The sequence below is a fragment of the Anabrus simplex genome, chromosome 11, assembly GCF_040414725.1.
Source record: "Anabrus simplex isolate iqAnaSimp1 chromosome 11, ASM4041472v1, whole genome shotgun sequence".
NCBI lineage: Eukaryota > Metazoa > Arthropoda > Insecta > Orthoptera > Tettigoniidae > Anabrus > Anabrus simplex.
In genome coordinates, this window is record NC_090275.1 from 129,673,628 (window position 1) to 129,698,374 (window position 24,747).

Consider the following 24,747-nt stretch of genomic DNA (forward strand, 5'->3'; position numbering starts at 1 on the left):
CTTGTTCTGTTTGCACTCCTTGTGTTATATGAGTGAGCGTGGGTGAGTTTACGTTTTGGTGGGGAGTTGGAAGGGGAAGTGGAGTTAGGCAGTGCATTGATAGCTGCAGTAGATTGTGGAGGGGACTGCCTAGGAGAAGTAAGGGGAGGAGTTGAGTTTGTTTGCGTCAATAAGCCATTAACTTTTGTCGGATTAAAATGTTTATAAAATTTATTTATATCAGATTTAAGCATTTGTATTAATTCCGGTAATTGTACTAAGATGGGGTTCTTTATTTCAATTTTGTCATTTCTTTTCCTTTTTCTACTCTTCTTAAAATTCTTAAATCCCTTTCAATAGTTGTAAAACTGTGTCCAGTTTCTTGCATGTGTGCCCCCATTGCAGAATGTTTCTTGTGTTTGGCTGCATTTACATGTTCGAGATATCTTATCATAAAGCTCCGGCCAGTTTGGCCAACATACGAAAAATTGCACTCTGTACACACAAGCCTATATATTCCAGATCCTTGATATTGATTATTATTAACTTTATTGTGATTGAAGAAAATATTTTGGTTCATGTTTCGGGTTTTGAAGGCAATGTTAATATCTTGTTTTTTGATGGTATTAGTGACTTGGTATATAGCAGGGTTAGTAAATGTAAAAGTTGCAAATTTGGATTTCTTATTTTTATCTGGTGTGAGATTTGTGGCCAATTTTATTTTCAACTTATTAATGATCTTGTTAACTATCTCTATTTTATACCCGTTATTGAGTGCCAGTTCCTTTATGAAATTAAGTTCTTTCTTTAAACTCTTATTTGTTAGTGGAATTTTTAGGGCTTTATAAACCAAACTCAAAAATGCTGCCTGTTTGTGAGAATTGGGGTGGAGTGACTCGTTTTTAATCATTATTGGAGTAAACGTCAGTTTTCTATAAATCTGGAAATCAAATTTATTTCCTGCTCTCTTTACATTTATATCTAGAAAACTTAACGAATTGTTACTTTCATCTTCTTTAGTAAATTTTTATGTTACTGTCTAATTTATTTTAAAAATCCAAAATATTATCACTATTATTCAATTTACTGTCTATTATAACAAACGTGTCATCCACGTATCTCAGCCAAAGGTTTAGTCCTTCTATGTTATTCAAAATTTTAACATGTTCTAAATGATCCATATAAATGTTAGCTAGTATACATGATGCAGGGTCGCTCATTCCCAAGCACATTTGATATATCTTTTGATTAAATGTGAAGTAATTATTATTTAAAACGAATCTCAATACATTTATGAATTATTCTATTTCACACCTACTTAATTTGCTGTGACTGAATAAACTGAGTTTGATTATATTAATGGTTTCATTAATCGGTATGCAAGGGTACATGTTAGTTATATCATATGAACACATTTTATGATGCGGTTGTAGTTCGAATTTAATAAGCTTATCACAGAATTCTATTGAGTCATTGATCGTAGAATATTGTAAAATTTATAGGGCTTTTTAAAAAAACGATGTATAAATTTAGAAGTCTTAAACGTTTGGCTATTCATGCAATTGATTATAGGTCGCATGGGTATATGAACTTTGTGGACTTTGGGCATGGCACTGGCTGTTGGTATCTTGGCATTCATATTTATCAGCTTCTGACACACTAGTTCATTAAAAAGGAAAGACAAATTTTTAAGCAATTTCTTTAGATTCTGTTGAATTTTGACTGTAGGATCTTTCTGTATTATCAAATTGAAGACGTAATAATCACTATAGCTGAAGTAGAATCTAATATAAGGAAATTGCCTTTAGAATCACAAAATAAATAAGTTAAATCCTAACCTCACAAAACAAATCAAAGAATTAAAGACTAAAATCAACGAAAGTGATATAGTAACCAAAGCTGATAAAGGGGAAACTACAGATATTTTAAATAAGCATGATTACATTAAAAAAACAGAAGAATTTTTTTCAAATGGAGCCTATTTGATAATACAGAAAGATCCTACAGTCAAAATTCAACGAAATCTGATCGTTTACTCCAATAATGATTAAAAACGAGTCACTCCACCACAATTCTCACTAACAGGCAGCCTTTTTGAGTTTGGTTTATAGAGCCCTAAAAATTCCACTAACAAGTAAGAGTTTAAAGAAAGAACTTAATTTCATAAAGGACCTGGCACTCAATAACGGGTATAAAATAGAGATGGTTAACAAGATCATTAATAAGGTGAAAATAAAATTGGCCACAAGTCTCACACCAGATAAAAATAAGAAATCCAAATTTGCAACTTTTACATTTACTAACCCAGTTATATACCAAGTCATTAATACCATCAAAAAACAAGATATTAACATAGCCTTCAAAACCCAAAACACAAACCAAAATATTTTCATCAATCACAATAAAGTTAATATAAATAGTAATCAATATCAAGGATCTGGAATATATAGGCTTGTGTGTGCAGCGTGCAATTTTTCGTATGTTGGCCAAACTGGCCGGAGCTTTATGATAAGATATCTTGAACATGTAAATGCTGCGAAACACAGGAAACATTCTGCAATGGGAGCACACATGCAAGAAACTGGAAACAGTTTTACAACTATATAATCGGATATAAATAAGTTTTATAAACATTTTAATCCGACAAAAGTTAATGGCTTATTGACACAAACTCAACTCCTCCCCTTACTTCTCCTAGGCAGTCCCCTCCACAATCTACTGCAGCTATCAATGCACCGCCTAACTCCACTTCCCCTTCCAACTCCCCACCAAAACGTAAACTCACCCACGCTCACTCATATAACACAAGGAGTGCAAACAGAACAACAAGTAGTTATCAAGAGGCTAGGAGTAACACTAGACAATTACGCAGCAGAAAGAAAAGTAAATGACAATTCTTTCGATAAGAAGTTTATACAGAATTATAATCAAAACCATAAACATACATTTTTTTTATCTTTCATTACAGATATACCAACAAGCCCATTTAGGAACATACAAGAATCATTCAAATTCTACCTCATATTTGAAAGTTTTAATTCACCAACAAATTTGTTCATAAACAATACTCTCGTATTGAGAACATAAGATTAATGCCAATACATTTGGTACAAATGTTACTCCAGCAACATCGAGAACAAGTTAAATGTTCATAACATAGGCAATTATCAATTGTAGAAAATTGTTAATATAGTTAACGAAGTTTCACCGACAATCATACAAGTCAAGCAACATTGAATCAACGCAATTACCAGATCTCAAAAGGATTTTTAAAATAATTTTAAAGGATGTTCACCAGATGAGTTTCATCAATAAACTGTTAGACTTAGATAGATTTTAGACAAATTGTTTTAACTTAAAAAGACAATTTTCTTGTTATACAACTTGTAAAATATTATAAGATTTGCTAATCAGATTTACAAGCATAATTAATCCAATAAAATAGATTCACGATCGTATATAACCTTAAGTAAATTATGATTGGCTGATGATGCTCATGAAAAAGGAGCGAAACATGTACCATATTAACAACTTAATAAATATGTAAGTTATTATGTTATTATTGTATTGAATAGGTGGTATTTAACCAATTTATAAGAATTTGTATCAGAAGTAGATCTTCAATACGGACAAAAAATGAAATTTATAACCTGCAAGAAACTGTTGTGTACAAAATGGTGGTACCGAGTGTTCCATCCTTTCAAAAAATGAGGATGTAAAGTAAAGAGAGGAAGGGGTTATCAAAGAATTTGTAGATACTGTAAGATAACATAGCTGGGGATGAAAGAGCAAGACACAAATGAAAAAACACCAGGCAGGTACCAATCAATCACAAGGATTATTGTAACTGTCATATATTGCTGTCGTTGCCCATGGTTCATCTTCTGAGCAACACGTCAGCACAGTCATGTTGCTATTAGGATCACAACTGCAAATCAAAGCAATCAGGTCTGGACAAAATCACTTTGCTCTGGATGTTTTCAAGGTTTTTCAGTTCTTTTCCTTCAAACTATCAGTTATTTAGCTGGCTTGACTCATACATTATGCAAAGTTTATTTTACAATTTACTTTACACAGATTGAGAAGTGGGAAGAGGCCCTAATTAACATACAACCTGCCTGGTGTGAAAGGTTCTTTTCCTTTTCTAAAAGTGACCTTGTTTTCGTTATAAAAGAAAAAGTCATCCATGGGTGTTAAAGCAGGCTTTTAAAAAAAGCAATTTAAATGGGGCAGTTCAGGCTTAGTTCAGAACTGCCGTCGTCACATAAAATGTCCAAAATTACACTTGTGTCTAGCAAACCTCCACACTGTACAGCCATGTCAGAGAGCCCATCTATTTGGCGACCTTCAAAACAGTAAACATCAGCCCAAGGCGAGATTTTACTGTACTCCACAATGCTACAGATCACAGCCTTCAGAACTTAACATCTAAATAATCAACTTACAGACAGCCAACGTGACCCAGTAGAAAACATTCTCCAACTCCTGGGCTAACGTGAACACAATAAGGCACCACTTAAAAAGAAATAATCTATTTTACATGCATCGAGTGTCTAGCATGAGGAGCAAAATCAACAAAACATATTTCTACATATCAAATAAAAGTAACTTTTTAACTAAGTAAAGATTGTAGTAATTTGTTTTTCAATTAACAGAGTGAAAACATGGCACAGTTTACACACAGGAGAAGAAACCTCACACTGCTTAAACTACACGGCGATAACCGGCAACAAGTGGCGAGCACAAGCAAGTTGTTCTATTGTGTGAGAATTACTTTTAGAAACTTCAATGTTTGAACAAGGGATGGGAATTCTTGAGGCAAGCAGCCAAAATCCTATGAATCTCGTAATACCTGGTAACAATTTCCCACTTCAGAATAGTCAATTTTCACCTACCAGTATTATACAAATACAATATAATACATTCAAAGAACATAGCAGTTACTGGTCGTGGCGTAGCACTGTGCAACGTCCAAGAAAGTACGAAGGAACATTTTGGTGTAATCTGTCGTAAAACACGTGCAGTTCTTGCCTCCGTAGTGCTGTTAATATTAATATAACTGCTTATGAGATGAAAAAGAACAAAACAGTTTAGGAATTCTTAAAAAAACAGACCTAAATAAAAATGCGAGTGTTCTTAATTCGAGTCATGCTTTCTCCTTAAAAAACAACCCTTTGTATTAAACTGAAATGTATAAAGAGAAGAATGAAGAAGAATAGAACGCAGTTTAAGCCTGCAAAGTAGAAGAGCTACTAGCCGATGCGTGACTGCCTTGAAATGTTGACGCAAGTGCGATAAACGGATATAACTTGAAAACAATATTCACTCACCCATGAGTAAATAAAGCAAGAATGAGCTTGAATAATTATTATTATTATCATCATTATTATTACTTGTATGTATGGCTACGAAGTGTTACATCCAGTTAGTATTTACAGGTATTTACATTGATTGAACTCATAAATATTTATGTACAACACGTTTCATGACATAACCGTATATATTATTATTATTATTATTATTATTATTATTATTATTATTATTATTATTATTATACGGTTATGTCATGAAACGTGTTGTACATAAATATTTATGAGTTCAATCAATGTAAATACCTGTAAATTAATATTATAATTTATTCTTACCTGTATATATAATTTGTAATCCACTACAGTATTTTGAAACACACTGTAACTTCCAGAAAGGCATTAGAACGATGGAAAATATTCTGCACATTATAATCTATGTATCAGGCACTCTAGAATTTTCAAGAAGGTATTTTGTTTGTAATATAGCTTTCTAGAAGCCTGGCTAGGCATATATATAAGGAGATGGTCTTGATGGTAACGATATGAGTTATTGTTGAGTTATGTGGTAGCAAGTATATACTTATGACGTGACGTGCAGTGGTTGCAGTCTCCATATTGAAGTGACAGGCAGTTGTTTTAAAACAGCAGTTTTGTTGATGTTCTCGGAGTGAAGCGTTTTGTTTTTGATACTGTGATTAAGGTTGTGTGTTAATTTGTAAACAGATGTGAATAAATAATTGTACCAACTGACAGCATCTTGTGTGCGTCTTTGTGGATACATTAATGTCTCTTCAAATGTTGAATCATGTCAGGCGTATATTTATGTTAGAAACAAATATCAAAATATACCTTATTTTCTGGAACCTTGAAATACTCCCAGATTTGGTTGCCATCAGCGACGTTCAAAGTTCAATAAACTACGAGCATCCAGGCTCAGGTTAAAAGGAAACGCGTTGAACTTGCACCACCACCTGACTGTAATGTCAGAGTCTCGCGAGACAATCTAACTCACAAAGTGTTAAATCAAGAGCAGGTACTGTATTTACTCGTGTATTAGACACTCCTGGCTTTTTGAGATAAAGAAAAAGAAAAAAATAACCTCACATAAAAGACCCCACAACGTAATTCGTCAGAGAAGAACAAAGATTCCGCTTCGAAACTGGTACAAGCCTTACTGCAGCTCCGATGACACCACACAAATTTGTGGATAGTTTCGTTCGTACGACCCATACAATGTTAACACACGTCAAAGTCATGTGATATATGTGTGTTTTGTAGTTAAGAAATGTTCCCTCCGTAGCGTAGGCATACTGCAGCTCTGAGACAACATACAAATAGGTGAATAGTTTCGTGTCCGACCTGCGGAATTAAAGCACGCATCAGTCATGCTATATGGCTGGTTTTTTGTAGTTAAGAATTTCTGCCAGCGTAATGGTTAGCATAATTAGCTCCCATTCTCGGGGGCCCGAGTTCGATTCCCAGTACCGTACTGCCAGAGATTTAAGAATGGCAGGAAAGTTGATATGCGGTAAAATTGGTACATGCAGCTCCTCTCCATTGGGGGATGCACCACCTCGGGATGAAGATTCTAGTTTAGTTTAGTTAAGAAATATTCATGATTGTTGCTATTAATATAGCAGGCAAGATCACTAACAAAGTGATCATTTAATATCTCGTAACTTGGGCCAATATAGCTTATGAAATCTTTGGAGAAAAGTAGGTTTAAAACGCAATAAAAACAATCCAATCATAATGATTGTTTCACTCGCCAACGTACCTAAATAGTAATAATAATATTAATGGTATTTATTTTATGTCTCCACTAACTACTGTTACGATTTTCGGAGACGCCAAACAGAACATGGTGTGTGTTAATAAAAAAATATGGAGGCAACGAGTGTGTGAAATTAAACGTTATGAAAATTAAACGTATTATCGCCACACCTGTAGATATCCATGAATGCGACAAGCTATCCTGTTATTTACTTTTATTCTTTCAGTTGTGGAACTTCGACACTATTCAGGCACTTAGTAGCCTAGCGGTACCTAGCCTAAACAATTCAGTCTCTCTTATCTCAATTATAGCTGTTTAGGTAAATCCTGATGTGGTAAATGTAGAGAACAAGCATGAAAAATACTTAAAAATAAATGTCTGGCTGTCAATAGCCGCAGTTATCCAAAGAATGCTTCTAGTCACTATGTATTACATTCGAAAGTACAACTCGTAACATACGCTAGTTATCAGTTGGAGGGTTGGCACGCTTTTTACAGTACGGCTTTATTCAGAGGGGGTGGCTTCTGCTACACATACATCAACTGGGAATAACAAGGACTATCTCCAGAAACCATTTGCCAATAGATTCTCACTGTTTACACTCTATAGTCAGGAAAGAAACTATTTTATTTAAGTTGCAAAATGATGGGATCTCAGATACTCACGAATGTCGTGATGACATGCTATTAGCAGGAAGATGGTGGCATAAGGCAACGATGATTCAAATGAAAGCAGTGATCAGATTTACTGTGTGGCAGGCCTGTTTACATGTACAATGTATAGCTCTTTATAGCCTAGAAGTCATGTATTCACTGCACAAAACTTGAGGTTATGGCATACTGGACCCCCCTTACTTTTTTTGGCTGTAAATGTGGGGGGAGGGGAGAAGGGGTCTAATACGCTAGTAAATACGGTAGATAACTTTCCGAAGTCTACACCAAAGATGAGTTAATCATTCTGTCACAATTAGTGAGGAATCCTTTACCTTCCACTTCATTTCACTAAATCGACACTACAGGCTAATTGCTCGTACTCCGAAAACATTTTATGCCACAGACACTGAGTTACGAGGTGTACAAGGTATAGCCTCATCTTTCTGGATATTTCTTTCCTCCTTAGCAAGTTATGGAAAGAATTTGTTTACGGTTGATGGTATTGAAAAAGTATGTGTCTTGCAATAAAGATACATGAAACATCAATTCTGTGGTCATGGAGTGGAGTCTCAAGTTTTCACCAGACCTTATCACTAGGGCAACGTGGACCACATTAATTCAACCTCAGCTCCTTTTGGGTGTCAATCTGCATCCAGTACTCCACTGTTTCACTTTGTATTCTTCTCCTTTCTTCCGTCCATGGTGCCCGAGTCTGGGATCAAATCTTTTCTTGGAATTCCTGTCCATTCTACTGACATCTTTTCATCAGCAAACAGTACCAATGCAGGGTTTAAATTCCAGATGTTCACCGACAGCAGCAGGATATCTTTGGCTTAAATGTTCCACTTCTGTTAGATTTTTGTTTGCCCTCTCAGCAGTAACACACAACATGTTTGTTTGTTGTTTAGCATTTCATCAGGAACTGTTCTTGAATATCCGTTAGACTGCCGGCTCCCTAACACTGTCAAACTTATCAAGAAAGTTACATGTTTAATTTAACTCACTGTGGACCGTGGATGGCGTAACACGTTTAATGTTCCGCGCAAAGTGCCGTTTATGTTCGTCATCTATGCATTCCTGCACCTTGGTCAGCGTATCTGGTTGTAACAGGAAGTTGGGTGACCTTGTTGAGATAACCCTCGCGTTGAGTGGGCTCATGCTTATCTCAGCTGATATAGTGGGAAAATTTCAGCACCTCCTCGCGCGTCAAGTCGGTACTTGAGATTCCAATGCAGTGCGAGTCGTTCTTACCGAGTGTAGTATAATGGCTTATAAAACAAAGTTTCTAACGGAAGAAGAACTGTTAGATTTTGTTCACAATGATGATTCTGGTGATGAACTTATTCCTGAAATAGACTCAAATAGTGAAAGTGAGAGTAACGAGGAAATTCCGATTCTCGAATTTATTATTATTTTTTTTGCTAGGGGCTTTACGTCGCACCGACACAGATAGGTCTTATGGAGACGATGGGATAGGAAAGGCCTAGGAGTTGGAAGGAAGCGGCCGTGGCCTTAATTAAGGTACAGCTCCAGCATTTGCCTGGTGTGAAAATGGGAAACCACGGAAAACCATCTTCAGGGCTGCCAATAGTGGGATTCGAACCTACTATCTCCCGGATGCAAGCTCACAGCCGCGCGCCTCTACGTGCACGGCCAACTCGCCCGGTATTCTCGAATCTGATAAGCCTATAGAGGAAAGTGAAGTGCTTGATGCATATCATCCTAGTTATTGTCCAACTGTTCCCCCATTTACAGGCAATTCAGGTCTAAATGTTCAAATAGGAAATGAGCAGGATATGAGTTACGCGAGTATTTTCATGAATGACGAATTTTATCAGTATGTGTGTGAGCAGACAAATCTATACGCGAGTCAAGTGATAAGTGTGGCGCCCTGGCCTTTCACAAAGAATTTGATTATGCAATCCTGGAAACCGATTGATACCTCCGAGTTGAAAAAGTTTTTAGGGTTGACGTTCATCACAGGTATAGTACAAAAGCCTGATATAAAAATGTACTGGACCAAAGATCCTGTTTTTCAGACTCCGATGTCCCGAATACGCTTCTTTCATATTCTTTCATTTTTTCACTTCAGTGACAATAATCATTATGCCGATAGTGCAGATAGGCTGTGTAAAATTAGACCTATTTTGGAAATAGTGAGCAATAAATTTTGAACTATACACAGTCCAGACAAAAAGATTGCATTGGATAAGGGGATGCTAGCCTGGCGAGGTCGTTTGAAGTTTTGAACCTACAATCCTGGAAAACTTACTAAGTACGTCATTTTAGTCAGGCTGGTGTGCAAGTCCTATTCAGGATATAATTTATGATGAAAGTGGAATTTCAGAGACACAGTGTTGGAATTACTGAATCCCTACCTTAACCATGAGTACACTGTTAACAGTGTAGGTTTGGCTAATGAGTTATGTGAGCGCAACACTACTGTTTGTGGAATCATAACGGGGGTCCTTAAAGAAGTCAGGGAACGACAGAAAAGTCTGAAGAGGGGAGAAATGACGTAGAGATGGCAAGGTGGTTCTTCTTTCATGGATGGACAAGAGGGTCATAACATTGATTTCAACAATGCATTCAGCAGAAATGATGGAAGTACCAAAAGATAAATTTGAAAAACCTGCAATGAAGCCGGAATATATTGTTGATGATAACCCACACTTGTGGATATTGCTGATCAGAATCTTGCAACGTATCCATTCATGAGGAAAACAGTTTAACCCCTATGCACCCGTAAGCGGACTGGTACGCGCTCGAGCGCCTGGGCCAGGACTCCACAAGCGGACTGGTACGCCGGAATGCAAGGTCGCATATTGGAGACATTTGTGACATCTGTTGGCATTTTCCTGAAACATTTCTAATTGAAATCTGTTCTTGGTGTCTCAAAGTGTCACCAGAGTGCTCTGATATGCAACTTTGGCAAAGAGAATTGATTAAAATATCGATCGAGAAATCTGTATTCTGTTGTTGACAAGATGGCTGACTGAGAAGGAAGTTGCTTGCTCGCGCGAAATGCTCAGTAGTAGCGAAATTCAAAGCATATTTGATATTTTACATTCTGATTTCAGCAGTATTAATGAGGAAGAAGTTATTAGTGATCCTGTGCATGAATGAAAACGAAATATATCACCAGAGATCTTTCGTAGTAATATCGTACAACATGGAATGCCGAATGAACTTTCTCCCGCCCCTTAGATCCGATTGCGACTGCCGGATTTGAAACTACGATCTTGGTACCTGGATGTGAACACTTTACCGCTGATCCTCAGACTTAATAATAATAATAATAATAATAATACACCGAGAGAGACATACGGATGTAAGTTCGTATTTGGGATATAGGTTCGAATCTCTTCATTCACTTACTCGTGATTTGTTTCCCATTAATTCCCTATTTTCCAAATCAGGAAAATGTTAGGCTCTTGTCGTATTGGTTTCCTATTACTTCCTTATTTAAAATCAGGCAAATGTTAAGCTTGTGCCGTATAATTAAGGCCATAACACACACTAAAGAACTTCCGAGGAGAGATAAGGTATTAAAAAATTTAAGATTTCAAAGGGATTTTTTATGTGTTATATTTCTGTAAAGTTCTGTTTTTGGTGTTATGAGCAATAGTGTGGAATTTCTCAATAATATACAACAGGTCCCGTGATAATACGCGCAGTCGATCAGCCACTATACGGTTTTAACCGAGAGCTTGCAACACCCAGGTTGCATACTAAAAAGTTGGCGGATTCCTAGCAATGTCAAAGCAAAGGGCGGGTAGATGCATATGGGTTAATGGCCCAAACAAGGTTTCCTTTTTCATTTTACAATGTGCCCTCTTCAATGCATTTAGGCTACATCAAAAGAACACTAGAAACAAAATCCCTCTCATTTCTGTTGTTCATACAAACAGTCTTTAGATATCTGATACAAGATACACAAACAATTCAGTCAGTATCTCCAGTTCCTTCTGAAGCATCTTCATCAGGTATGGACACCTCTAAATTCCCACCCCCACGACGAGTACCAACAAAGAACCCAGTTTTCCGGCTTGATAGAAAAACGAAGCAGCATGATTTGGTTAAATTTACCCCTATAAAAACTAAGAGCACCCCTTCAAGAAAGTGTAGTGTGTGTATAAAAAATAAAGTTAGAAGTGAAACAATATTGTACTGCAATAAAGCTGGTGTCCCTCTTCACGCTGGAACCTGTGACACCAGATATCACACTCTCTAACATTTATGGTTCAGGAGTAATGGTAAATTTTATTAAGTGATGCATGCTAAGAGGGCCGGTCCAGGCATTCAAGTGTCCCGCTGAGAAGCAGGTACTGAACATGTTAAGAGCATGTTGGAACTTGTGCAGAGGGAAACTTCCCCTCAATTTCTTCCAGCAGATTCACGCAGGATACACAAGTTCATTTCCAGAAGTTAGCCATCGACATGAAGCAGATACCCGCTCTTTTACGTCACTGTTCTTTAGACAATCCCCGTGACACACTGGAGTGAAATAATGGTAACTTTTCAAGACGTTCTTTGTTTATTATACAACCTGTGACAAGTCACAACGGTCGATCCGGCAACACAATGCTGCACCTGCTCCCAACGTTGTTCAGTTGAGCATCGTGTGTGTGCCGTGTAAGACCAGTGCGTGTTTAGTGCCTTGGTTCTGAACTGGGAACAGGAACATGAACGACCAAAAGATCAATGTAAGTTTTGTTTTAAGCTTGGCCAAGACACCGTAAGAAACGCAAGCGATGCTGAATTAGAAATACGAAAGGATTTCCACCTATCAATACTTATTTATTGCACTTATTATGCTACAGGACCGGTTTTGACCCCTTACATAGGGTCATCTTCAGCTGAACCATACATTCACATCTATGTCATGAAGCTATGATTAAGATTATGTTGTCTAGGAAATGCCATATGACAAACATTAGCTCACATCCAAATGGGGCATGTGAACTGGCGTGTATGTCACTGTATGTGCGACAGTGCAATTGTATGTCTAAAATTATATGTTTTAGGTCTTAAAATTAGTTTATAAAACACATCTCTACTTAAAACTAATTTATATATTGTACCGGAAACACCGCTACGGGAAAGAACTTCGAAGTATATGTGTTGAACTTCGCGCGAGGCGAAAGATGGGCAGCCCGCCGAGCTCGCTGACGTACTCAGCCGTGACGTAGGCTCCTCGAGACACGGCCAAGAGTGACCATATATGGTAATGTCCCAGCCCACGTGCAAAAGTCTATTTAGCATTAAAATGTTATTTTGACACTGCCAATGTGGAGGCCATCGTAATAGACGCAACCTGTCAAATTCTTAGGAAAATCCACTGTGTACTTTAGGAGTTGTAGGGGTGGATAAGACCCACGTTCTAAATGCTTCGCCACAATCTGGTATAAAAGGAGGGCGATCCGGACTACAGAGTCAGTGTATGTCACTCCACCGTCTCTGCGACGCGGGTGACGGGTGAAGCGCTACAAGTGCGGACCGAACCTATGGTCGGATGAGTCTTTGCATTTCGAGTGTTCGGTTCCAGTGGAGTTGGAAGTTTGATTTTCTTCAAGTGCCATGTTAGGACTTGTGTTTCAGTGACTAACTGAAGGAACTTAGAATTTCTCTCGCGAGTGTCGTAACTTTTACAAGTACTACATTTGAACTTGTATTTTCGTAAACAGACTTTGGGAACATAGACAGTTTCCAAGTGTCTAATTTGGACTTGTGTTTTGCGACAAGCTGTGGAAACATAAAACTTTCCTGTGAATGTTACAATTTTCCAAGTACCACATTGAACTTGTGTTTCATGACAAATTGTGGAAACTTCAGAGTATTTCAGAGTATTACGTTCAAACTTATGCTTCATAACAGATTGTGGAAACATGAAATATTTTTCGAGTGCCACATCTGGACTTGTGTATAATAATAATAATAATAATAATAATAATAATAATGTTATTTGCTTTACGTCCCACTAACTACTTTTACGGTTTTCGGAGACGCCGAGGTGCTGGAATTTAGCCCTGCAGGAGTTCTTTTACGTGCCAGTAAATCTACCGACACGAGGCTGTCGTATTTGAGCACCTTCAAATACCACCGGACTGAGCCAGGATCGAACCTGCCAAGTTTGGGTTAGAAGGCCAGCGCCTTAACCGTCTGAGCCACTCAGCCTGGCAGGACTTGTGTTTAAACTTGTGTTATCATAACAGACTGTGAAAACATAGAGTACCCATGCCATATCTGAGTTTGTGTTTTCCTCTCGTGATGTTTCGAGTTAACATAGAACTTTTCAGTGTCATAATTGAACTCTCAATTTATGCTTCGTAATCATTTTTCATGGACGGTGTTAGACTCTTTCCAAGTGCAGTTTTACTTTAATCATCACTTCATTTTATCGACGGAATAGGACATTAACGAGTACAATTTAATTTACTTAATTTATTACAAACGTGCCAATGTGTCCTGAACTTGCATAAACTGTGCATCTTGTGCTTAATATTGTGCTCTAATCATAAACTGGCGAGATCAGTGAATTAAGAACTGTGACGACAATAGAACATTCTAGTCTGCCATGCCAATGTTAACAAGCTCATGTCATAAACTTGACATTATAAATTACACATTATTTTCTCAAGTGACAATTTATGAACATTTACGATTCAGCGAGGTGTTTGAATCAAGATTTTAGTAACACTTGACATATTTGATTTGCAATGAGTGAACGCAATAATTTAAAGGTCAATCTATTAACAGTGCTACAAGTTGAATGCCGTACGGGGAACTTGCATGTGAATCACGCCTCACCTTTCATCAACAATGTTGTGGGAAATCGAACCCCGGAACGTGTGTGCCTGGAGAATCGAGAACTCTCAAATCCTCGAGAACTTCGAGAAATTCCAGAACGTCGAGAACTTCACATCCAGGATGGGCGTGGTTCCTGTCCAGGTCGTGCCCAGCAACCATCCCAGGGTCCGGAGATTCCAGCCTGCTACGACACTTCAACTCAACTTGTATGAAAGGTGATATTAATTTCTGTACCACCTCCAATGTTTCCATGCCCCACACTCAGAAATAGTCCATGCTCTCCAAGCTAGTGTCAGCGCCTCAAAGACAGACATTTTTTTCCTGGTACAATATATATAAGATGAATAAAATATATATAGGAACACTTCATGCACATGAACGTTCCATGTCTTGCGTGTTGTTTAATTCATCGGTTCACTTCTGTGTTCAAGTCTTATTTACATAATTGTACACTTGGTTGCTATTCTTGGAGTTTAAATGATATGATTTGCTTGTAAAATTGTCACGTATGAAATTGAAGTTTTTTATCTTCATGTGTATACAAAGAATAAAACACTTTCCAATTTTAAAAAAAGGTGCCAGACATATGATTAGAATTAGGCTAAAATATGTTCAGCTCTGCTGTGTGTTGAATCTTGTTGCTTTATGTTAAAATCGAATATGTTGTCCTGTGGCGTCCATAAAATTTGAGTGACATTGGGTTCAAAGTAGTGGCTCCTTTCCCATTTGTAGCTGTGCAGTGACGTTATATTATCTGTGGAAGATAAGATTGAGCTATGAGTGATGTTTTATGTTGGAGGAATGTCTAAGGCTTGTGTGTGCTAATTTGAATATGTACTTACTGTTGTTGGTGTGGCTGAGATGTGTTTGATATGCGAGCTTGTTGTGTACTGCTTCGTGTTCTTCTTGGGCTCATACTAGCTGCTGTGAGGGAAGGGAAGGAGGGGTAGGGAAAGTTGCTGTTTTGGGGGTAGGGGTGGAGCTGGGTGTGGTGTTAGATGTTTTTCTGTCGCGTGTCGCGTTCTGTTTATTGATTATCTTAAGGTAACAGTTTTTCAGGTCGGGGATAACTGTACTGAAGATGATGTTAGTTTTTTCTGTGATTTCATTTGTGTTGTAATTTGGATTGGTATACTGATCTAGAGTGATGTAAAATTCTTCTGTTATGTTGAGTAGGGGGCCTTTGGGGTTTATGTTCAGGATTTGCATGTCGTTCTCGATGTTTGTCAAACTGTGTTTATAGTCTTCGACATGTTGGCCTATTGAGGAAAAGTGATTGTGTTTTACCGCGTTTATCGGGTTAGGAAGTTTCTACCGGTACGTCTCACAGTTATTGCATTTGATACGGTATACCCCTGAGTGGTTGCTGTTGATTGTCCTGATGTACAAACATCATACACAATGGTATTATAAATTTACTCATTCGGAACAAATATTTCAGATTCCTTGTGGGAATCAACATCTATATCATCAAAGAATGGAATGGCGTTCTCCTGGATCCCCTCGTCGGAAGAAGGTCAGAGCCGAAAAGTCACCCATCAAAACGATGCTCATCACCTTTTTCGATAGTCAAGGCATTATCCACAAGGAATTTATACCTGAGAGAACGACGAATGCTGCACGGTACAATGAAATTTTGACCCATTTAATGAAACATCTACGACCCCAGTACACACAACAAGGTTCATGGTTTTTTGTCCATGACATTGCTCGCCCAGACACAGCCAATATCGTCAAACAGTTCATGGCAAAAAAAGCGGGTGGTTCAACTTGAACATCCCCCCTCACTTGCAAGATCTCAATCCTCCAGACTTCTTCCTATTCCCACGACTCAAACTCGCTTTGAAAGGAAAGAGATTTGACGATATTCCTGACATCCAATGAAACGTGGCGAGGCTTTTGAACAAGCCTTCTTGCAAAGTTTCCAGGACATGTATCGCCGATCTCAGCAGTGCATAGTTATGGGCGAGGACTATTTCGAAGGACAGCAAGGTCACTGTTGTGCATTGTTTATCTATGTTGATAGTACAGGACTATTCACCGAACTTTATTGTTACGGGTTGTATAAGATATAAACTTGGAAAAGAGTTTATACAGCAAATATTTGCATACGAAACACTGTAGTGAACACTCCTTGTGTTCAACAGTGCTAGTGGAAATACACACTCAAGTGCTCAAGTCAATACAGTATATATTTGATGCACCATCAGTTGAATTAAAATTGGAATGGAAACTAAATCCTTCTGATGAACTTGATGAGTACATTCCAAGCTGAAATGCTTCCTGTTAAAGCAATACAAACATTCTTTAAAAGTCATGTAGGCTCCACTACTGACCTTCAAACAGAGTGGCCCCCTTGAAAATGCCGAGAGCTAAATATTCATTAATTTAAGCTGCTAAAAGGTAAAGGCACGAACACACCAAGATATTTTCTTTAACTTTGCTAATAAACAAAATAGTGTATTTGTTAACTTTTCCAGCATGTTTATAAACAAAATATCTTTAACTTTTGTGAATGAAAGTTTCCATTAACTTTGTGTGCTTTTGTTAATATTTTGGTTTGCACATGCACAAAAGCGCAATTAGAGCATGCAAATTCGTAGCGTGGAATACAAGGCTTTCTTATTTCTTCTAAAAATTGACCATAAAATCACAAGCGAAAGTCGTAATATACAGTACTTTACTCTGCACGATATCCTTTTAGCTGGGTTCTAACGTAGTTTCATTTCCAGCTTCGCTCCTCGCTGAATAACTTCTTCTTCTTCTTAAGACGCCGTCTCCGAGCGGAGGTTGGTGACCGACGTAACTAGCTCCGATCTTGACAGCGCAGAATGGAATGCCACTTCTGAAGTACAGCAGTGCCATCTTCGAAGGTCTTTCAGCCATGAATTTCTTCTTCTTCCAACAGATCTCTTCCCCTGTATCTTTCCTTCGATAATAAGGTGTAATAACTGATACCTCTCACCTCTCATGATATGTCTTAGATATTGCGTTTTCCTCGGTTTTATGGTGAGCAGTAGTGCTTTTTGCTTTTTCATCCGACGAAGGACCTCGGCATTGGGTATTTTCACGACCCAGGATATCCGCAAGAGACGGCAATACAGGAACATTTCGAAGGCATCCGTTTTTCTCTGATTGGATCCAGAGTCCAGCTTTCACATCCATATAGGAGAACAGAAAATATATAGCAGCGGATCATATGAATTCGTAGCTGGAGACTGAGATCTGACCTTACATAGAATTTCTTCATGCTAATGAATTGTTTCCTGGCCTGCTCAATTCTACGTATTATCTCCCGTTTGGAGTTACATTGGTCATCCAAGATGGTACCCAGATATTTGAGAGAAGACACTTGCTCAACTATTTTATCTTTAATTGTGAGATTTGTCGGAATTGTCTTCTTAGAGAACACCATCAGTTTAGTCTTTGAGGGGTTAACATATAATCCAAACTCTTCACTGTACTGAACTAAGGAGTTTATCATGCACTGAAGGGCAGGCATGTCATCAGCTATGACAACAGTATCATCTGCATATCTGATGTTATTGATGATTTTCCCGTTAATTTTGATCCCACCATAGTCTGCCAATATTTCTTTAAAGATTGCCCCCGAGTAAGAGGTGACAGTACACAAACCTGGCGGACACCTTTGCTGATCGAAGCAGTTTCTGATGTTCCTTGATCAGTTTTGACATTTGCAAACTGGTTCCAGTACAGGTTGCTGATTAAACGTAAGTCACTGGAGTCAATCCTGTTGATCTCAGCTTACTGTGCCTGACACAATCAAAAGCTTTCTTATAGTCTATAAAACATGCATAGACATCAACATTCATATCTCTGCACCTCTGTAACGAATAACTAACCTTCCATCATCACTTGTATATCATCAAGATAGTACTATCCTAACTAGGTTAACCCGTAGAGAGCCAGACAAAGATATATCGTTGTTTCGTATATATGCGTAAAGTGCCAACCACGATATATCGTTGTTTGGATAGCGCGTAATTCTATACTACTTTGTACAACTTGGGCCATCAGATTGAAACATTTTATGTGTCCAGTCCATAGATAATTGTCATTAGATTTTAACTACGTCGCTAGATAGTGCGTAAATTCATTCGTTATCATGCACTGAATTTCTGAAGTCCGTGTTCATCTACGACGTATGATCTCCAAGCCGTGTGAGTAAAATGGGGACTAGCGGGAGAAGTTATTTTGTTAACGATGACGAACTGGCTGTATATCTTAATTAATTTTTAGTAAAAAGGGGGATGATGAAGACTCAGATAAGGAATTCACTCATCCAACAAATGAGGAAGGGGAAAGTGAAAGTGTTATTTGGAGTGATAACGGCGAGTTTTCTGTAAACACTCAACCACGTGCTCATTGTCTGACATACTGAAAGTGGTAATGACCGTCTGAGTGACAATACTGATGATGACGGCTGTAACAATACCCAACAGCAAAAATTTCATGTTTTCCGTGAAATTCAATTAGGCCAAGATGAAAAAAAAAAAAAAATAAATAAATAAAATAAAATAAAATAAAAAAAACCCTCACGTGATTGTTATGATACTCCTGGCCCGAGACACGCCCCTTCGTCAGACGCAAACCTATAGCGTATTTTTATTTTATTTTTCACGGCTCAGTATGGAACCTCATAACTACAGAGACAAACAGATATGAGAAATCATATCTTGTCATCACATGCCAGAGCACAGCAGTGGCGCCCGTTTACATTGATTGAAATGAAGGCTTTCGTTGCTGTTTTGTTGGAAATGGGTATAGCTAGAAGGCTGAGCTTATTTTCTTATTGGGTAAAAAACTTGTGTTATATTCTATGGTTTGGAAATATGTTCTCAAGAAACAGATTCCAATTGATCTTGAGATTCTTTCATCTTGTGAACAATGCTAATCTATCACCATGTGCCAGGTTCGATCCCATTGTTGGCCATGATAAATTGTATATTACGATACCATTGTACATAACTCTTAAAATACTCAAGATAAAAATGTGAAACTTTACAAGTTTATTCATCTGAAATAGGACGTTGCAAAGAAGTCATCAATATATATCATTGAGTTAAATTTTCTGTTTTTTTCTGATTTTTAAATTTTGGTGTTTGAAAATTCTTTGGAAAATATTTTTTTCAAAATACCCAAGGGAATTTTAGTGTTTTAATTTACTTTAGCAGTAAGAGTGTATTGTTGTAAACATTCAATAAAAATTCCAAATCATAGTTATAGCATTTGTGAACTATATAGTCCAGAGAGTGAGAACCTGCAAAATTCTCTAAATCTGTCTGGCACTAAGACGGTTAAATGAAGATTTTACTTTATTTCATACCTTTACCAGTTCCTTGATAATGTCGTATAAAACACCTCCGGCACAAAAACTGAAATTGTTTTCATACTCTTAGACAAATATATAACTCCCCAGTCATAAAAAAAACAGCCTGTCATTCGTGGAGCTGGATTTCGGATAATCTGTATCATTTCTTTCAATTTTAGGCCCAATTACTGTCAACAAGAACTGAAAGTCCTGTGGGGCCATTCTCAAGAAAATTTTGAAAGCCTCCTGCATCATGAATTAAAGTTCTAATGTAAGTGTCCTCTCCAAACTGAATTCTAAACGCCTGTCCAATATTTTTCTTTGCCACACTTTGCGTCTATTTTCTTCTTCCTGACCCTATGCAACGTAACATCAGCAGCAGCTTTTCTGGTGTGGACATAATGTTGAAGAACTTTGTTAACAAAAGTTTAGGACCACATAAAAAATAATGAAATATCATATAGAACCTAAAATTGTGCCACTAGACCTCTGATTTGATTGAGTTACAACAAGTATTGTACAAGTTATACTCTCACTGTTGGAAGGTCACATCAGGAAGTTAAAATGCGGCACCGATTTTTGTGCGTTTATTATTTTGTCAAACCAGCGCAAAGATGGTGAATTTTTTCCTGTTCTTGTCTCAGTTTGAGCTATTGGCATAAGAAATGTGTTCTTGGATGGCATTTGCAGGCAGACAAGTCTGCTCACCCCAGGACATGACAAAGACAAAGGAAACTCAACTATCTGCTTCGGAAAAAATAAAACAAACTGTACCACATATTTTTGGAATGTTAATATTTATACTAAAATGGCATGTGAGGCGAATGGAGGAGGATAGGTTACCTAGGAGAATAATGGACTCTGCTATGGAGGGTAAGAGAAGTAGAGGGAGACCAAGACGACTATGGTTAGACTTGGTTTCTAACGATTTAAAGATAAGAGCTATAGAAATAATGAGGCCACAGCACTAGTTGCAAATAGAGGATTGTGGCGACGTTTAGTAAATTCACAGAGGCTTGCAGACTGAACATAATGTATGTATGTACTAACATGGCCTCTACCTATTGGTAAGTCTACAAAAAAATCTTGGTGGTGATAGTTGCAACCAATTAAGAGTACACAGTACTACGTTGCCGGTCTAACAGTACAAAGTTTCAGAGCTGGAATGACCAAGCCGCAGGCAGCTGTAATCCGTGAACAAACTTAGTCTTTTTTCGGCGGAGGGTGGGCGGGGGATCGAATAGTGTAGAATCCCAAGGAAAAATCAATGCCCTTTTAGTAATCTGTTTCCTAGGAATACCCGATGAGTCTGAAAATCTCAATTCACTACACTGGCGGCGGAAAAATATATCTGACCTGGAGGCAAATTTTCCCTCCAAGCCAGTGGAGAAACGCCCTCTTCACTGCTAAGTTGGAATAAGATGAATGTAGAATTTAATAAAAGTGAGGAGGAAGAATTAAAAAAGAAGCCAAGAGGCAGAAGCTTTTCTTAAGAAACGGCTCTTTACAGGGTTGAATTTTGAGTTATTTAGTGAACTGTGGTCCTATAACTTGGAACAGGCCTAAATTGTAACTCTAGACCAGGTCATTCCATTACTACTACTAAGAAGTGCACACTGCTCATTCAAAACAGTGCGTCAGAGTAGGGATTGAATAGCGGGAATACTATGATGAACCAGTGTGTTACTACCAGCAGTATCAGAAAATGTATGAAGCAGAGGAATGGAATGCTAAAGAAGATTCCCTATGCGAATCAACATCTATATCAAAGAAGAAAGGTTTCTAACTCCCCAGCTATTTCCCGCCAATACTCAGTCAGGCTGTTATACTCAGTACGCAGCAGTAATCCCATCTATCGGAGTTGACTGGCAGCATAAAAGAGACAAAGAACACCACAACAAACAATGGCCAATGTAACATTGTTAATCAATGTTATGTGATTTCGATATTGTAGGCCTTTACAGTAAGTTTTCTTCAGACTCTGAAATATAACTCTTATCATAGTCAGTACCGTAAAAATGTATAAGACATAAATATTCGGAAATTTAATTCTGTATAACTTTAGTTATGTAGTATTTATCGATAAGACCAATAATAATGTAAATATTTAGAATTAAATTTTAGGCTTTCCCCTAAACTACCATTTCACTCAGCAACAGTAAAATTATTTATAGCCTAAATTGTAGTGGTTCTTCCCCCGACTTTACATACCAATGTTCATTAAATTCTCCTCAGCCGTTTTCTCGTAATGCGTGTACATACAGACAAGCAGACAGACAGACATTACAGAAAAGTAAAAAGTGCATTTCCTTCTTACTGTGAACATGACCGATACTTAAATACCATTAGTTTCAAATTCTGAGCAATGCACAGACAAAACTCTTATTTTATATATATAGATGGTACACTAACAAAACTCTTCATGAGAGTGTAAATCAAGTTGTGTAACATTTTAAACAAACACAATTGTTCACAGTTTGTCATCACATCTTTAAAGCCCTTTAATAGCACACTGATAGAAAAATAAGTATCCCACTGTTAAAATTTGTCACCAACCAAATTTCAAATATCGCAAGAACAAGACATCAACAACTCTTGGCTTAATAAAAAAAGTTGGTACAAAGTATCAAGGAAAAAATTTCAGACACGGACAGACAATTGAAGAGCAATGGAAATACACAGTGCAACTAAAAGAATGATTTAACAAAGAAACATGGGTTGGAGAAAGTAGTTTAGACTAGCAGCTGAAATATTGTATATTATGGCAAAACAAGTGGTCCTGATGCTTCAGCAAAACTGGAGCAACTGCTAGGAAATGACTCTTGATGTTTTTATTCATGTTTTCAACAGAATATACCTGATGGGTGGCTCAGATTGAAGTGTTCTTCATGGAAATGACGAGAATATGTATTTTCACAAATGGAAACCAGTGTGGTTTCGGAAATGGGCTCGGTATAACAGCAACTCTGCTGAAAGTCTGCTTCACAGATCAGGAAAAGTTCAACCTATTGAGCTAATCTCTTTATTAAGCGATTTCTACTGACAACATAAAACAACTGTTCAACTTATCTCACAAAAGTTAATTGGAAAAATTATCTTAATCTCCCCTTACTCATGTAACTGACAGAGTTTCAACACCTACATTCAACTGAATGTCGTGGGTCCTAGGAACGCCGGTCTCGGACAGAGGCAAGTCAAAGCCTTCTTGCAGTGACAACCAACACTTTTATCTTGATAAGAGCTACTGTAGTGTAACAAACGCCGGGATTCTTAATAGGTAACATGTTAATATCCTGGAAGAAAATCAAGGCCTGTCAGTTGACATTAACTGGGAAAGCCTGTACTGACATTTCTGAATACTTGGGCCATAGGCTCTTGATACTTTCCTCATGCTAGTACACTCTGAAGAAAACAGCTACAACATTCTGAAATTAAATAATCTCTTTGAAAATATAAAAAATAAATGAAGAGAAAAATCCAGTCGTGACAATCACATGTGCGACACCTTCACGGTACACCAGAGTTCTTTCTCCTTGATGAAGTTAGCAATTACGTCGAAACCCAAACTTACACAGTTTCCAGACTCAAAAACTTCGTCTGCATCGCTGGTGTCCTGGTGTACAACGTTGCGGAATAGTACGCTGCGCAGTTCCCCCAGCTCCACGAACTCGAACTCGTACTTGAAGAGGGTGGCATTTTCTGTGGGACCCAGGTACTGCACCATGGCATACAATCGCTCCTTCTCCACGTCGTAGCGGCGATGCAGGACGAACAGTTCTCCCAAGGCCTCTATCAAGTCAGCATCAGCACTTTGTTCAAACTCTGTGTAGACCTGCATAGAAATACAAGTACCTTAATAATTCTTAATAATTAAATTATGCTTTATGAAACCGCAGATGGAATAAAACTGTCTCCATGTGTCATATTCAAACGGAACACTATTTGTCATTAAATTTAAAAACAAACATTCATGCAGTGTTATACTGGAAAGCGAAATGGGTCGCCCTCAACTTAGACCTTTGAATTTGAATAATGATTTTTTCTTTTGTGGCATGAGGTTATGTTTGCCAGCAAGTTATCCAAGTTCATTATTTGAATACTGTAAATTCTATTTGCACTTTTTCCACTTTTATATACATCTCATCATAATTACATCCCTTTAAAATGGCAGTACATTAATGTGAATTAATGCTATAACTGGATATTTTGGCAAAACACTGAATTTTCAGTAAAATATAAGCAATTTTTAAGAATGCGTGATCCTTTTATTTAAACACGAAAAAAAGAAGAAGAATGTTTTGAGATTTTGTTTCGTTCTTTGCACATGACATGACTGGAAACTACACAATGCAGTCTACTGAGAACACCGTAAACTGCACGTGGCAGTCGCTCTCTGGGAGGGGTGAAGGGAGGCATGCGGTTTTTAATTTGGAATATTTTGACTGTTAATTATTAAATTAAATTATGCTTTATGAAACCGCAGATGGAATAAAACTGTCTCCACGTGCAATATTTAAACGGAACACTATTTGTCATTAAATTTAAAAACAAACATTCATGCAGTGTTATACTGGGAAGCGAAATGGGTCGCCCTCAACTTAGACCTGCCCATATGCATGCAAAATTATTGAACAACAAATTTTACATGAGTGATAGAAATGCTTTGGCAATCCAAGATGGCGGCAAGCAGCTTCGTAGTGATTCGAGTTCTCAGAGTTTGTGTCGTGATTTTAGTGGTAATAACACCCGTAAAAATATTACCAAAGCACTCCTTGACAAAATGAGAAATGTGTATGGATGTTGTTGTTTGAGTCATCAGTCCATAGACTGGTTTGATGCAGCCCTCCATGCCACCCTATCCTGTGCTAACCTTTTCATTTCTACGTAACT

General features: G+C 37.6%; 1 protein-coding gene across 3 annotated transcripts in view; it reads right to left on the reverse strand.

Moving 5' to 3' along the window:
* LOC136883550 (E3 ubiquitin-protein ligase SIAH1B) overlaps window positions 1-24,747 on the reverse strand; it is a 146,801-nt gene that overhangs the window by 4,863 nt on the left and 117,191 nt on the right. For all 3 annotated transcript variants that reach the window (XM_067155926.2, XM_067155924.2, XM_068229763.1), the window contains one exon: window positions 23,429-23,689. In XM_067155926.2, the coding sequence (XP_067012027.2) occupies window positions 23,429-23,689 (261 nt within the window). The remainder of the gene's footprint in view (window positions 1-23,428; window positions 23,690-24,747) is intronic.